The sequence below is a fragment of the Lipotes vexillifer genome, unplaced genomic scaffold (assembly GCF_000442215.2).
Source record: "Lipotes vexillifer unplaced genomic scaffold, Lipotes_vexillifer_v1.1 scaffold126, whole genome shotgun sequence".
Lineage (NCBI taxonomy): Eukaryota > Metazoa > Chordata > Mammalia > Artiodactyla > Lipotidae > Lipotes > Lipotes vexillifer.
In genome coordinates this window covers 115,430-130,338 of record NW_006778324.1, presented here as the reverse complement: position 1 = coordinate 130,338, position 14,909 = coordinate 115,430, and the positions used below count along the sequence as shown (strand labels likewise).

General features: G+C 42.0%; 1 protein-coding gene and 1 non-coding gene across 2 annotated transcripts in view; both read right to left on the bottom strand.

Annotated features, from left to right (window-relative positions):
- Nucleotides 1-2,056: 2,056 nt before the first annotated feature.
- RABEP1 (rabaptin, RAB GTPase binding effector protein 1) overlaps nt 2,057-14,909 on the bottom strand; it is a 78,428-nt gene continuing 65,575 nt past the window's right edge. Inside the window, exons 13-18 of the mRNA XM_007451606.1 lie at nt 12,661-12,801; nt 7,445-7,634; nt 6,761-6,816; nt 4,183-4,281; nt 3,090-3,206; nt 2,057-2,356 (exon numbers count right to left, since the gene is read on the bottom strand). Coding sequence (XP_007451668.1) covers nt 2,255-2,356; nt 3,090-3,206; nt 4,183-4,281; nt 6,761-6,816; nt 7,445-7,634; nt 12,661-12,801 — 705 coding nt within the window. The 3' untranslated portion in view covers nt 2,057-2,254. The remainder of the gene's footprint in view (nt 2,357-3,089; nt 3,207-4,182; nt 4,282-6,760; nt 6,817-7,444; nt 7,635-12,660; nt 12,802-14,909) is intronic.
- Nucleotides 10,958-11,030, bottom strand: TRNAE-UUC (transfer RNA glutamic acid (anticodon UUC)). Its single transcript has one exon. It is a non-coding gene; the product is annotated as a tRNA-Glu (tRNA).

Genomic DNA, 14,909 nt, shown 5'->3' with positions numbered 1-14,909 from the left:
AGAAATGGCTGAGTGACTGCCAATTAAAAGACACATGGTAAGGTAGGTTACAGGTAAGAGGTAAATCAGGTTAGACATGCATGAGAACACGTGTACACAGACTGGAACACTTGTGAAACCCAGCTGACCTTTTCTTTTGTCTTGAAGGGCTAAATACTACCTTCTAAGTCAGCTTCCCGTTCATAACGAAAACCCAGTTTAAAGAAGCGTTTCATACCAGAAGTAGAGACTGTTAACAAAACCTAGTCTCAGTTTGGGCTTTTCTAGCATATTTTTCTCAAAAATCTGGCTTCCAGCAATTTGCATCTGCCACTGTAGAGACTGCTAACAGTTTCCTAATCATGAATTGTATTGGCCCAGTACCATCTTATGGAGAAAAACATCAGCAAGGTACCCATCATCTCAGCCAAGCAGTTCCCTGGGAGTTGTAGTTCAGTTCGTTCAGGAAGGTTATGAATTATCCATCTTGATCTATGGTGCCAATTTTAATAACATGAAACAAATTAGCTTAGCTTGGAGTTTATCCAAGGGACTAGTCTGACACTACTATAATTTAAAGTGATTGCATTTTTGGAATTAATAAAATTCCCTGTAACTCAATGAGGATACATGTTTCCTTTAAAGGAAACAGAGTAGTACTTTATACAAAGGGACTTTAGACCAATTAAAATAATGTTTCATGCATGCAAACCTACAGCACTATTTCCATAATTAGTGTTTACTTTCACAATTCATAATCATGAATGTAAGACTACAGCAATAGCCCAAGGAATGAGGTATGTAGGCCTTACCTTGTCCTGTCCTATGGAAGACAGAAATAAAGATCTTTAGGGCTAGTCCATTATGACTTCATTTATAACAAAGACAATTAAAGTTGTAGCTTTATGTGAGCCAAACAATCGACTCAGTCCACTTAATTTCCATATGGTTCCTTCAAGTACTCTGCCGTTACACAACACCAATCACAAAAATTTGAAAACAAGTTTTACTTTTGAACCATCTGTATGATGAATTAAACAGTGTAGTCTTCCACTGGCTAACAGTACTGCAGGTAAACAGCGAATATAAATCCATTCTGTGCTTTCTGCAACATTTCATAAGGCTACGGCAAAGGCGACCTGTTCATTGAAGCTTTATCCACACAGGAAAGGAATCTAACCTCATAGAAATGACAAAGCAGATTTCCAAACTGATCAACTAACTGGGTTTTCCCCAACGTCACCATAAGCATTATCACACTCCAGGTCTAAAATATAAGAGAAAAACACAAAATAGGTATCTGCCAAACCTAGTTATCACCATTTTTGTATTTGACACTTTTGAAACAAGTACATACTCAGGCCCACTGACTCGAGTTGAAAATAAAATAAGCAGCAGACTTATAAATTTATACTAGATGTTGTCAGACATAGCTTGTTTTATTAATATTTCTTCCACTGATCCAGTAACTAAACTAAAACAGTTTTCAAAAGAGTAGATGGTGCCAGTTCAGCTTGACCCTGGTACCTGTGAGTCCACGAAACTTACCCAGGTAGCAGGAAAAGTGCTTCCAAACAGTTTCTTGTGCTTTTCCTTTAACCTCAGCTTCCAATACATATTAGCCCCAGCCAAGTTTGCAAGTCCTCATAATTAGTTCGGTTCCAATTCCATTGAATTGGTTGTCTGCCACCGTCTTATGGTTCTCAGGCAAGTTTCAGTAGCATTTAAGGTCCTCCAATGCAAGATAAAATGGTTAAAAAAAAAATACACTGAGCTAGGAAATACAGTCACTAGCCAGTGGGCTGCACTCAAACTTCATATTTTAATATAAAATATTCATACGGCATACTCCACCTCTGCTAGCTGAATACTGTTACTGATGAACTCTAGACAACAGAAACAAATTCTTCCAACAGCTATGAACAGGAAATGCCATTTCAAACACTACTGGGACGGTGCTGAAAGGCAGGGAAATGTTGACTAAAGCAGGCAAGGAAACAGCACTTCCTCCACCACCAAATCTGATCCCACACTCCCTGGAATCAGGTCTGGAGTCTGGCTAGCGTTCCCAGTTGAAAGGTCTTTTTTGCTGCAAATTACCCTGGCTGTTTGCTGCTCCGTGCTGCACAGTCTCCCCACTAGAATCAAGCATTTCTCCAGTCTTCCTTTTTCTGTGTGTGACTTCTTCTTCAGTTAAGAGTTAAATAGTAATTAATGTTGCTCTAAAGATGAGTTAAAAACCCAAAGTGCAGGCTAGAGCCCTGCCATGAGGGTGTCATGTCTCAGGGAGCTGGTTAATGTCTGTCAGTTTGGTATCGTTCAGAATTGCCCGGATTCTCTCCAAGGAGTCTGCTTGCCGGATCCGCTCTAACTGCACCTAGAGAAATAATGCAGCGAGGTAAGTGCAGATGGCTCCTGCCTAGACCTTCTGGTTCACTCTGACTGGTTTAGCTGAAATGGAGATTAACTCAACAGAGACTACTCACTTCAAAGAAAAGAGGCAGCAAGAACAATTAAATCCAAAAAACAATTCCCCAGAGCTGCTGTGTAACAGACCCAGTATAAGGTGCTGGGACTCTGGAGATGAATGAGACCTGATCCTTGACCTCTGAGAACCCACAGTTCAGTTGGGGGGAAAGAACAAGCTTATATAGAGTTTTAGTACAATATACTAAATGTCACTATACCAGCCTGGGGACCTAGAGAGGGTTCCACAGGGAGGACAAAGCTAAGCAGGGCCCTGGAAGAAAGGAGCAAGGGGGCCCTGCTTCCAGAGGGAACACATGCCCTGGGCAAGGATCCACAAGTAGTTTTTAAAAATTAGAATATAAAATGTAAGGCAGAGAGATGGACAAAACGTAGGGATAGGCCTGGCTGGGAAGAGTCTTACATGCTACGCTAAGGACTTCATATTTTACCCTTAAGGGCCCGCAAGGAAGAGGAAAAGGGTTTCCAGCTTAAATGACCAGGCTGGCATTTGGAGCTGGGGCAGGGGCAGCCATAATTTCTAATCCTCTAGCTATTGTCAGTGGGCCAGAGATTAGCAAATTCTCCTGGCTACCAAAAGTGCCTCCTCAGTGTTCTGTCTAGGGGTTCCCCAAATGCCTCACCTGAAGGGTCTGAGAAAGCTTTACAAAATCTCTCTGGACTTGTTCACTGACATCTAGTTCTGTCTGCAACCTCTGAGCTTTGTTCTTCTCTTCAAACATTAGTTGTTCAACAGTAACCTAAAAAAATACAAGTTTTGAATGAGGATTAATGCTGGACAGCCACACGTCAAATCACTCAGGAAATCTAGGCACTTGTCGTTTCCTACTACTAGAGAGGAAAGGTGGGTGCCCATCATATTCCTGTATCCTGTTAGTCTCCCTTTGACTCTGTCTTTACAGGGCAAGGGTGCGCATTGCCTAAGGTACTTGTTCTAGGTCCTAAAGTGAACTGAGTATGAGAGCCAAATTAAAAATGAATGAAAGTGCCGCACTCCACCCCTCACCCCCAGCAGCCTGGTGACAATGATTACTCATCAAAAAGCAGCTGCTGTAAGATCAGTAGCTGTCATAGCAACAGGACAGGATCTTTAGGGATTTCCTCTGACAACCACAACAGTCAAGCATCTGCCAGGAAAATTCTCAATGAATATGCCTTAGGCAGCCCCAGCTATCCCCAGTCTTCCTTACAGGGAAACTCTTCAGTAGGACCCCCTGTGCGGGAGCCTTTCTAAGAACAGAGAACTATTAAATAACACATACAAAACATTTTTACACTTAAAGGTTAGATCACAGCCCACCAAAACCAAACTTCCCCCACAGTTAGCCCCATGCATTTTTATTCTAACAGGACTAATCAGAATTTAGGCAGCAAATATGGTTCAGTGCAATATTTCATAAGTCAGTCGAATGGAATGGCACTTCCAAAGCAATGCTTCTGGCTATGGCAGTGCCAAGTTTTGTTCATGGCCTTTAGCTCAATGCCTAAAAAGCCAGTTAAGCCTGTGACACAGACCTCCAGAGCTGGCAGTGTGCACATCTGACCCAACTCTGAGATAAAGTCATTCCATTTTCTTTCAGCAAGCGGAGGGTCTTGCCAACTTTCAGAAGGTGGCACTATCTCAAAGCAGCAAAAGGCTTTTTTTTTTAAACAGCGAAGATGTGATTCTACATTCTTCACACTGCTTTTTTATGAAACTACCAACAAAAATGTCACCTTAGCAGCAGTTTCTTTCTTTAACTGTTCTTCCAAAGTGATCTTCATCTCCTGAAGGCTCTCAAGCTGTTGAGACTTCTCTCTTAATGTGGACTCCAACTGTGAAAAAGGGAAAAGCTGAAACACACAGAAACTCCCTACAGGTCACAGCACACCTGCCTGGAGGAGCCTGCAGCCTGGAGAAATGCACCCAAGCTCGCATCCTCCTAGGCCCTGGATACTGGCTATGCCTGGAATGCTCTTCCTACCCTTTGATATCTGTGGATCTTCTATTGATTCTTCAAGACCTACTCTTTCTCTTATTAAACGTCTATTAGGCACCTCCTATGTTCTAAGGCCTGGGGATGGAAAAATCAGGAGAGACAGACAGGTAAGTTAACTATGCCATGTGAACATGGATGAAGAAGCACTTAATTCTGCCAGAAAAGCTGGGAAGGGCTTCCTTGAAGAGAGGACATCTGACCCTTAAAGGGTGGTAAGGGGGAGAAGGAGGGAGATACTCCAAAAAGAGGGAGTTGAGGTATAAAAAAAATGAGTTAAAGAACTGAGGTGAGCTCTTGCTACATTACAGCACAGAGTTCTGGGGCCCTGGAGGCTGAGGCCAGAGAGGCAGTGGTGAGGCAGGAGATCCCAGCTGGGCTATAGATAAAGGGAACTACTGAAGGGTTTTAAACCAGACTGGCTCACAGTCAAGTTTATCATCACCTTGGTTTCAATATGAAAATGAAATTTGAAGGGGATCAATTTTGGAGGCAGGGAAAGAAGTTAGGCTGTTACAATGAGCCAGGTGAGCACTGAAGTCAACCCAAACAGTGGCAGAGGGAGTTGGAAAGATGGGACGCGTTGGAACGCTGGCGACTTTTGCCAGTGTAACCTGATAGCACAGTGGGAGCCAAAGCCTGATTGCAGTGGGCTGAGGAGTGGCTGGGAGGTCAGGCAGTGGAGAGGACTCTGCCAAGAACTCTGGGTATAAAAGGAAGAAGGACTGGTAGCTGGAGAAAGAAGTGCAAACCTGAAGAGAAACTTTTGTCCCTCTCACCAGGAGACCTCTGAGACTGGTTATGCGTAATGGAAAAGACAAATAAAGAGGCAGAAGTTCAAGGCCCACGCTGGAACGGGAAGATGGAGAGGGTGCCAGGAAAAGATGTGATGGACCCAGTCAAAGCACATGTGCAGTGACAGAGGACTAGTCAGAACAGGCCACCCTTTCCTCTGAAGAAGCAAGAGGGAGAAGGCTGGGAAGCGAAACAGGAGAGCACGCGACCGAGGAGCTGAAGGTGGGCCCTGCTCACGACGGGGGCACAAGGCTGTCACGAGGGGGCGAGCTGAGCGGCGACTGAAACGTCCACTGTGAGGAATGGAAAGGACAGGGGCTCCTCTGGTGGCGCAGTGGCTGAGAGTCCGCCTGCCGATGCAGGGGACACAGGTTCGTGCCCTGGTCTGGGAAGATCCCACGTGCCGCGGAGCAACTGGACCCGTGAGCCACAACTATTGAGCCTGCATATCTGGAGCCTGTGCTCCGCAACAAGAGAGGCCGTGACAGTGAGAGGCCCGCGCACCGTGATGAAGAGTGGCCCCCGCTCACCCCAACTAGAGAAAGCCCTCGCACGGAAGCGAAGACCTAACACAGCCAAAAATAAATAAATGAATGAATGAATGAATGAATGAATAAAATTTTTAAAAAGAGCAAATGAAAGACTCCTGAGCAGCACCTGGCAGCAAGACCACGCAGTGTTCCTCATTCCAGTGGAACCAGCAGCTGGGGGCAGAGGCACAGAAGGTGGACACCAGGATTAATCCAGGGTTAGGCAATATCAAGTGAGGGTAGCACAAGAACAAGGAATCGGGGGCTTGCAGGCATTAGTGGGAGACTAGCTGAAGAGGCAAAAGCCATGTCAGATGCTGCTTAGAAGGAAAGAAAGAAGAAGTTGCTAAAACCAGCAGAAAAGGAAAAGTTTAAAGAACTGAAAGGTCTGAATGAGGTACTCAGACAGATGAACCTATGGGATTAAGGGCTGGAAAGATGGTAGACAGGGGTCAGGGGCATGAGCCTGGAGTGAGATGTCAGAAGTGGGGCAAGGTGCAGGCAGGAGTGTGGCAAGGCAGGGCAGCCCAGCAGCAAAGGTCATTGAGTCAATGAATAATGAGGCCAGTAAGCTAAATGGGGTCATCTACCAAAAGGTGTTCATGGTGTCTAAGAGAAGGAGACTCTAAGCCAGCTAGAAAACATCACCTCCTGTTTGTAAAAGATTTTGCAGCTTTAAGTATCTAAGTATTTTGTAGCTTTAAGTATCTATCATGTCAAGACCACAGCTTGCCTGTCCTTCCACCACAGTGGAAGCTCCAGGCTAAGTCACATCTTAGTCTTCCCTGTACCTCCTCCAGTCAACACAGAGCAGGCTCTCATTAAATGGTCTCTACCATCATCACGCCCATATTCCACTGTATTTTTCCCAGGAGTTGCTTGAAGGCAGGGACTATGTCCTAACTGTATTTCATTCCTTGAGTCTAGCACAGTAGGATTCAATAAATAAATACTGGCTGCTGACAGAATCAATTTGAAACGCATGAAACTCACCTGTCCTTTTTCTACTTTTATTCTTTCTAATTCAGCTTTTAGGCTAGAAATGGAAGCTAGGAGGAAAAAAGGAGGAGACATGTTAGCATTTATTCATTATTTTGCATTTAAATTTTTTCTTAAAACACCCCTTTCCCCCATAAGCTCAATCTCATGCAATGAAAGTCAAATGCTGTACTGAACAAAGTGGGCAGAATGGGGGTGAGGGACCAACAGCCCTTTCTCAAAATTATCCCCAACCAATCAGCATCATAATCAAGCTCAGGAAAAGTGAGAGTCCACACAAGAACACCATGTCATAAACTGTCTCTGCATCAAATACCTACACCTAACTCTGGGGGGTGTGGGGGGAGCTAATCCCAGCAGGAGTCTGTTAACACTTCTGAGTTCTGCAAGGAAATGCCACCCATCTACTCATATTCCCCAGTGTCTGGGTTCAAGTCCTGAATTTCCTATCTATTAGTAATTACCAGAGAGGCCACCAGAGCCCCTAAAAAGATGAGTTTGGGGTTTGTTTTTTTTAATTCCTAATCACTGGATATATCAACATCCGGAGAAAGGGACTGAGTCCTTACTTAGTTCTTTCCTATACTTTTTTGTTTTCTACATTCTAAGACTGTTATAACCAGAGAAATAGTTTTATTTAGTGCCTTCAATTCTAAACTACGTCACTTTTATCTTCACCTATTTCTTCCTTGCAGTTTTCTATTTCTAGCTGCAGAGTTTCTTCGAGGTTTTCTTTTAAACACTGTTCTGCTTGAATCTGCTCTTTCAGGAAAAGTATTTCAGCCTTCAGTTTTTCTTCCATGTGATCTGCTGCTGTCCGCACATTAATGATGTTCTCACGGTATTTTAATACCAACTCCCGGAGGGCCTAGATTCAAGAAACAAATGGATATTGGGTTTATAAGGGTGAAAGAAAATAAACAAAAAAAGCTAAGGATTTTCTGCAACCAGAATTTCAGATGTTGTTTTAGACGGTTCAAAATTTAGGACTTTGAACTCCAACCCACTCTTGGCTTCAAGGGGCAGGTGTTATGCCATGTTATTATTCAGTATGTTAAAGAAATAACATTACTAACCAAAAAATGTGTACGGTGAACTACATATTTTTCCCTCAAAACTGTTTCATAAATGGAAAAATTAAAATTTGAAGTGACTTACAATGTGGGATTCACTATGAATAGCTTAGACACTTCCACTATTACCTGCTTAAATTTGAAGGGAGTTAGTGAATGAGGACCAAAAAGACTGACACTCAGAAGCAAGTATGAAGTCCAAAAGGACAAAATGTACTTACTTATTCATTTATTCATTCAAACAAACACTTGTTGAACACCTACCACAAAAGCAAAGTACTGTTAGGCCAGAGGCAGGTATGGCAAAGACAGGCTTTCTAAGGTGATCAGCTGTTTTTCTGTAATAAATTCAGTTTAAATCTTATTTTATTTTTTCCCTAAATTGTTGTTGTCTTCTTTTAAAATTCCTCCTCCACCCCCACCCCCAAAAATCCTCCCAATTATATCCTAAAGCAACTCTAAAGTAAAAACTGGGATTCTTAGATAACTACCAAATGTATATATAAATTAAAGAACAGCAGGAAAAAAAAAAGGCAGTTTTTCTTGAAAAACTGTATCAAGAAAAATTTCATAAGATTTATTACAGAATCAAGGTTTACAGGCTAGACTGGTTATAACCTTCAAGGATTCGTGGAATTTTTTTTAAATCTAGGTACAAAAAGTCCTTATAGAGCATGGAAGAGAGGAACCTTTCCTGCCAAGTGAAAAGTTTAACAGAGGTGGGAAGTGGTATGCTGACAGCAAAAATAGACAGGTCCCCAACACTTTCTCCTTGATGAGATCAGTCACCAGTTCAGAAAGGAGAGAGAGCTCTCCAGAGTGTCAGTAACCTGAGCTGAGACCACAAGCTGGGGGAGGGCAGGGAAAGGAGAGGGAGAGCAAGGAGCTAATGGCAGGGTAGGCAACGGAGCCTGTGTAAATGAGCAAATAAAAACAAAAACTAAGAGTCATGTTAAAATCTATATGGGAAAAAAGAACGAGGTCCAAACAGTAGGGGTTGAATCTTCAGGGTAGGATTAGGAAAAACTGTTACTTACAAAACTATAAATCTCTGTAATGTCTGACTTTTAAAAATTTAACAATTATAAATTTCTTTAAGAAAAAAAAAAGAACAGAAGGATCTTACAGGAAATATATTTTCTATTTCGTTTTGAGAGTTGCTCTATGAAATCTCATCTTTGCCTATACTGTTTGTAGTGTTTACTTGGGTTTAGCCTAAGATGATATTTTTCATGATGCTGAAAGGTTTTAAAATGTATGAGGGACTTCCCTGGTGGCGCAGTGGTTAAGATCCGCCTGCCAATGCAGGGGACACAGGTTCGAGCCCTGGTCCAGGAAGATCCCACATGCCGCGGAGCAACTAAGCCAGTGAGCCACAACTACTGAGCCTGAGAGCTCTAGAGCCCGCCAGCCACAACTACTGAGCCCATGTGCCACAACTACTGAAGCCCGTGTGCCTAGAGCCCGTGCTCCGCAACAAGAGAAGCCACCACAATAAGACGACCATGCGCCGCAACTAGAGAAAGCCCGCACACAGCAACAAAGACCCAACGCGGCCAAAGATAAATAAATTTATAAAAATAAAAAAATAAAACGTATGAATATAAAGTCTGGAAAAAGTTAAGGAGATACTTATGAATGCCTCAGGAAACGTCCAGGTTTGCAGCCCTGATTCTCCCAACCACAAAAGAATGGAAGTGAGCAAATGCCGTAAAAATTATCGGTAGACAGAAGGAGGCTGAGTGTGCTGTGCCCTAAGTGCTATATAGAAAAACAAATATCACAAGGAGCCAGCATGGTGACCCCCTTCAAATATTTAATTTCTGGTGCACTCTCAATCTGGTCCTGCAAGAATAATACAGACCTTCGATTTGGCAAAGGATTCTTAGATATGACACTGAAAGCATGAGCAACAGAAGAAAAAAATAAACTGGACTTTATCAAAATTAAAAACTTTTGTGCTTCAAAGGACACCACCAAGAAAATGAAAAAGACAATCCACAGAATGGGAGAAAATATCTGTAAATCACCTACCTGATAAGGGACTTGTATCTAGAATATATAAAGAACTCTTATAACTCAAAGAAATAAAAAGCAAATAACCCAACTGAAGAGTAAGCAGGGCTTCCCTGGTGGCGCTGTGGTTAAGAGTCTGCCTGCCGACGCAGGGGACATGAGTTCGTGCCCTGGTCCGGGAAGATCCCACATGCCGCGGAGCGGCTGGGCCCGTGAGCCATGGCCACTGAGCCTGCGGTTCCGGAGCCTGTGCTCCACAGCGGGAGAGGCCACAACAGTGAGAGGCCCGTGTACCGCCAAAAAAAAAAAGTAAGCAAAGGATCTGAATAGATGTTTCTCCAAGGAAGATATAAAAATGGCCAATAAACACATGAAAAGATGCTCAATATCATTAACCATTAGGGAGATGCGAATCAAAACTACTATAAGATACCATTTCACACCCACCAGGATAGCTATAATCACAATGTGAGAAAACGATGAGTGTTAGTGAGGATGTGGAGAAATCCTCAAATGATAAAACAGGGTTCTCATATGACCCAGCAAGTCCACTCCTAGGTTTCTACCCAAGAGAAATGAAAACATATGTCCACACCAAAACCTATTCATGAATGTTTATAGCAACATTATTCATAGTCCAAAGTGGAAACAACCCAAATATCTATCAACAGACAAACAGTTAAACAAAATATCCATATAGTGGAGGAGTATTTTTTTTGTCATAAAAATCAATGAAGTACTTATACATGGTATGACATGGATGAACACTGAAAAGATATGTGAAAAAAGCCAGACACAAAAGACCACAAATTGTATGATTCCATTCATAGGAAAGAAAGACACGACAACCTATACACAGAAAGATTAATAGTTGCTTAAGCCTTGGGGAGGAAGGGCTGAATAAAAGGTAAGGGGTTTGTCTTTGAGGTGATGAAAATACTGTGGTGAGGGCTACACATCTGAGAATATATTAAAAACCATTGAATTGTACACTTTAAATGGCTGAATTATTTGGTATGTGAATTACATCCCAATAAAGCCTGTATGTATGTATGTATGTACTTGTTTGCTTGCCACATCACGTGGCCTGCAGGGGTCTTAGTTCCCTGACCAGGGATTGAACCTGAGCCCTCAGCAGTGAAAGTACAGAGTCCTAACCACTGGACCGCCAGGGAATCCTTTTTTTAATCTTCATCTTTATTGGAGTATAATTGCTTTACACTGTTGTGTTAGTTTCTGCTGTACAACAAAGTGAAATCAGCTCTATGTATATACATATATCCCCATATCCCCACCCTCCTGAGCCTCCCTCCCACCCTCCCTAACCCACCCCTCTAGGTCGTCACAAAGCATGGAGCTGATCTCCTTATGCTTCCCACTAGCCATCCATTTTACATTTGGTGGTATATATATATATATATATATGTCAGTGCTAATCTCTCACTTCGTCCCAGCTTCCCCTTCTGTGTCCTCAAGTCTGTTCTCTACATCTGTGTCTTTACTCCTGCCCTGCCACTAGGTTCATCAGAACCATTTTTTTGGATTCCATATATGTGTGTTAGCATACAGCATTTGTTTTTCTCTTTCTGACTTACTTCACTCAAATTGAAGTATAGCTGATTTACAATATTGTGTTAATTTCTGCTGTACAGCAAAGTGACTCAGTTATACATACATAAACATACATTCTTTTCCATTATGGTTAATCTCAAGATACTGAATATAGTTCCCTGTGCTATACAGTAGGTCCTTGTTGTTTATCCATTCTATATGCAATAGTTTGCATCTACTAACCCCAAACTTCCAGTCCATCCCTCCGCCACCCTCCCTCCCCCTTGGCAACCACAATTCTGTTCCCTGTGTCTGTGAGTCTGTTTCATAAATTTGTGTCCTATATAGATTCCATATATAAGTGATATAATATGGAATTTCTCTTTCTGACTTAACTTCACTGAGTATGTTAATCTCTAGTTGCATCCATGTTGCTGCAAATGGCATTATTTTGTTCTTTTTTATGGCTGAGTAGTATTCCATTGTATATTATGTACCACACCTTCTTTATCCATTCATCTTTTTTTTTTTTTTGGCTGCGTTGGGTCTTCGTTGCTGCACACAGGCTTTCTCTAGTTGTGGTGAGCGGGGGCTACTCTTCGTTGCGGTGCATGGTCTTCTCATTGCAGTGGCTTCTCTTGTTGTGGAGCACGGGCTTTAGGCATGCGGGCTTCAGTAGTTGCAGCACACAGGCTCAGTAGTTGTGGCAGACGGGTCCTAGAGCATGAGGGCTTCAGTAGTTGTGGTGCACAGGCTTAAGTAGTTGTGGCACGCAGGCTCAGTAGTTGTGGCACATGGGCTTAGGTGGTCCACGGCATGCAGGTTTTCCCAGACCGGGGATTGAACCCACGTTCCCTGCATTGGCAGGCGGATTCTTAACCATTGCACAACCAGAGAAGCCCCCAATCATCTGCTGAGGGACATTTGGGTTGTTTCCATGTCTTGGCTATGATGAATAGTGCTACTATGAACATAGGGATGCATGTATCTTTTTGAATTATAGTTTTGTCTGGATATATGCCCAGGAGTGGGACTGCTGGATCATAAGGCAACTCTATTTTTAGTTTTCTGAGGAACCTCCATATTGTTTTCCATAGTGACTCCACCAACTTACATTCCCAACAACAATGTAGGAGGGTTCCCTTTTCTCCACACCCTCTCCAGCATTTATTTGTAGACTTTTTAAAAAAGAATTTGTAGCCATTTCAGAAAATGTACTTGTTTACATTTTTGATCTTACAGAAAATAAGTTACCTCTATAGCGTCTGGGAGAATGAAGTCTTCTGCTTGTTGTAATGATACATGCAAGCTATGCTTTCCCTGAAGACTGTCATTATCTTTCTGTAACCTCACCAGCTCTTCTGAAACCTGTTCCCGTGACTGCATCAGCACTGCCTAAAATAGGAAAAGATACTAATCACAGCCAGAAAGGTAAATCCTATCTGCTGATAACTGCACCAGAGAAAAACAAAGGCCAAAAGAAATAAGGGCTGAGGCTGGACAGTACATGATAAAGCTCTGTAAGACTTAAAAAAAGCAGCTCAGAGATTTATTGGTTTACAGCCCTTACATATATTCAAGGGGACAGGAAATGAAGCAAGTATCTGAGCTTATTCTCCACTGTTTCTACCAACAGCTTAAAAGTAATGAATTTCTTCCCCCATATCCCCAGGACCAGCATCTCTAGCTCAATGGAAGAGGTGGACGTAATCAAGACTTATATCAAAAAAAGTGTGTACTCCAAGACAACTCCTATTTCCTCACAGCATGCGTTCCACAGGAGGCAGGGATAAACAAAAAGCAGTATCTTCATCTTTGATTACATATACATATGTTCAAGCTCAGGATCACTGTGAATGGCCCAAGGACCCCAAATATTAGACGCCATCAAGAGGCTTTATGCTTAGGAAATGCAGGACATTTGAGCGGCTCATTCTTAAAATGGAACACGTTCCTACTTCTTCCACTTGCTGATGTTTACAACAATTTTAGGTATTTCATATGAATTTATATCAATATAAAAGTCCAGCTAATTTGAGTATAAAATTCTGCAAAAGTATTTCTGCTAATTTTTACTACTAACCATTGAACATATACATAAGTGTAGATTACCCCACATCCAACATTTGTTCAGCAGCTACTACTCTACACTAGGCGATTTGCTGCCCATGGAGAATACAGGGATAAAAGATAGACTTTGCCCTAGAGAAGCACATGGTACACTGGAGGGAAAGATAAGTAAACCAAAAATTACCCAACCATACTACGAGTGCTGTAACAGACAATGGGTACAGCAGTGATAAAAGGACAAAGGGTACCTAATTAGTGGAGAGGGTTCAAGAACATTTCCCACAAAAGGTGACTGCTGCATCCTGAAGGACAAATAGACTGCTGGTAGGCAGGCAAGGTCATGAATAAGTTTTGGTTAATTCTACTGGCTCTTATTTATTTCAGACCAGAATCAATTGTTGCTTTATGCTCACTTTCAACCCATTTACAACAAAATATTAGCATCCCACTACATTTTGGATATAAAAGAAGGGAAAGAAGAATATGTTTATATTTGTTTATTTTTGTAAAGAGAAAAACGGAAGGATAAACCAAAAATAAATTTAAATGATCATGTACAGGAGTTGGTGGTAACAGGGTGAAAGGGACAGGGAATGGAAGTGAAACTTCTGAGTGTTTATATACTTTTATAGTTCTGACTTATGAACCATGTTGCATGTTCAAAAAATAAAAAAGTCAATCAAAAAAGAAGAAAATCCAAAAATGTAATACATGGCTCCATTTGTTTCTGTTTGTATCAAATTGATAACACAACCACAGAGAGAAAAATCATTTCAAGTAATTTTTGAACACAGCACCCAGACTGTAAACCTTTACCTGGCATAACATTCTAAGGGTAAAAAGGTGTCTCCTGGTATCTGCAGAGGACTGGTTCCAAGGCACACTGCCATACCAAAAACTGAGATGCTCAAGTCACTTCCAGTCAGCCCTCTGTATCCACAGATGTGGAAACCGTGGATATGGAGGGCCAACAAAGAAATGCTGAACTTCACTTAGTAAGTTTGCTGTCGGTAGCAATATTAATGTAGTCATTCTAAAACGACTGTGATCGCCTTAACCAAGTGATCAAACTTAACATCACCAACAATGGAACCACCCATCATAACATGCCTCTTGTTATGAACTTTCCATTGAATCATTTCATCCATGTAGTATTCTTGCCAAAAATCTCTAACTTGAACCATGTGGAAATAATCAGACAAATGCATTCTACAAGGCAAATGGTCTGGACTCTTCAAAAATGTCAATGTCATAAAAGCCAAAAACAAAAAGTGGGTGACTGTTCTAGATTAAAGGAGACTAAAGTGACATGACAACAAAATACAATATGTGATCCTTGACTAGTTCCTTCATCAAAAGTAAAACCTCCACTAAGAAACAATTAAGGGGGCTTCCCTGGTGGCGCAGTGGTTGGGAGTCCGCCTGCCGATGCA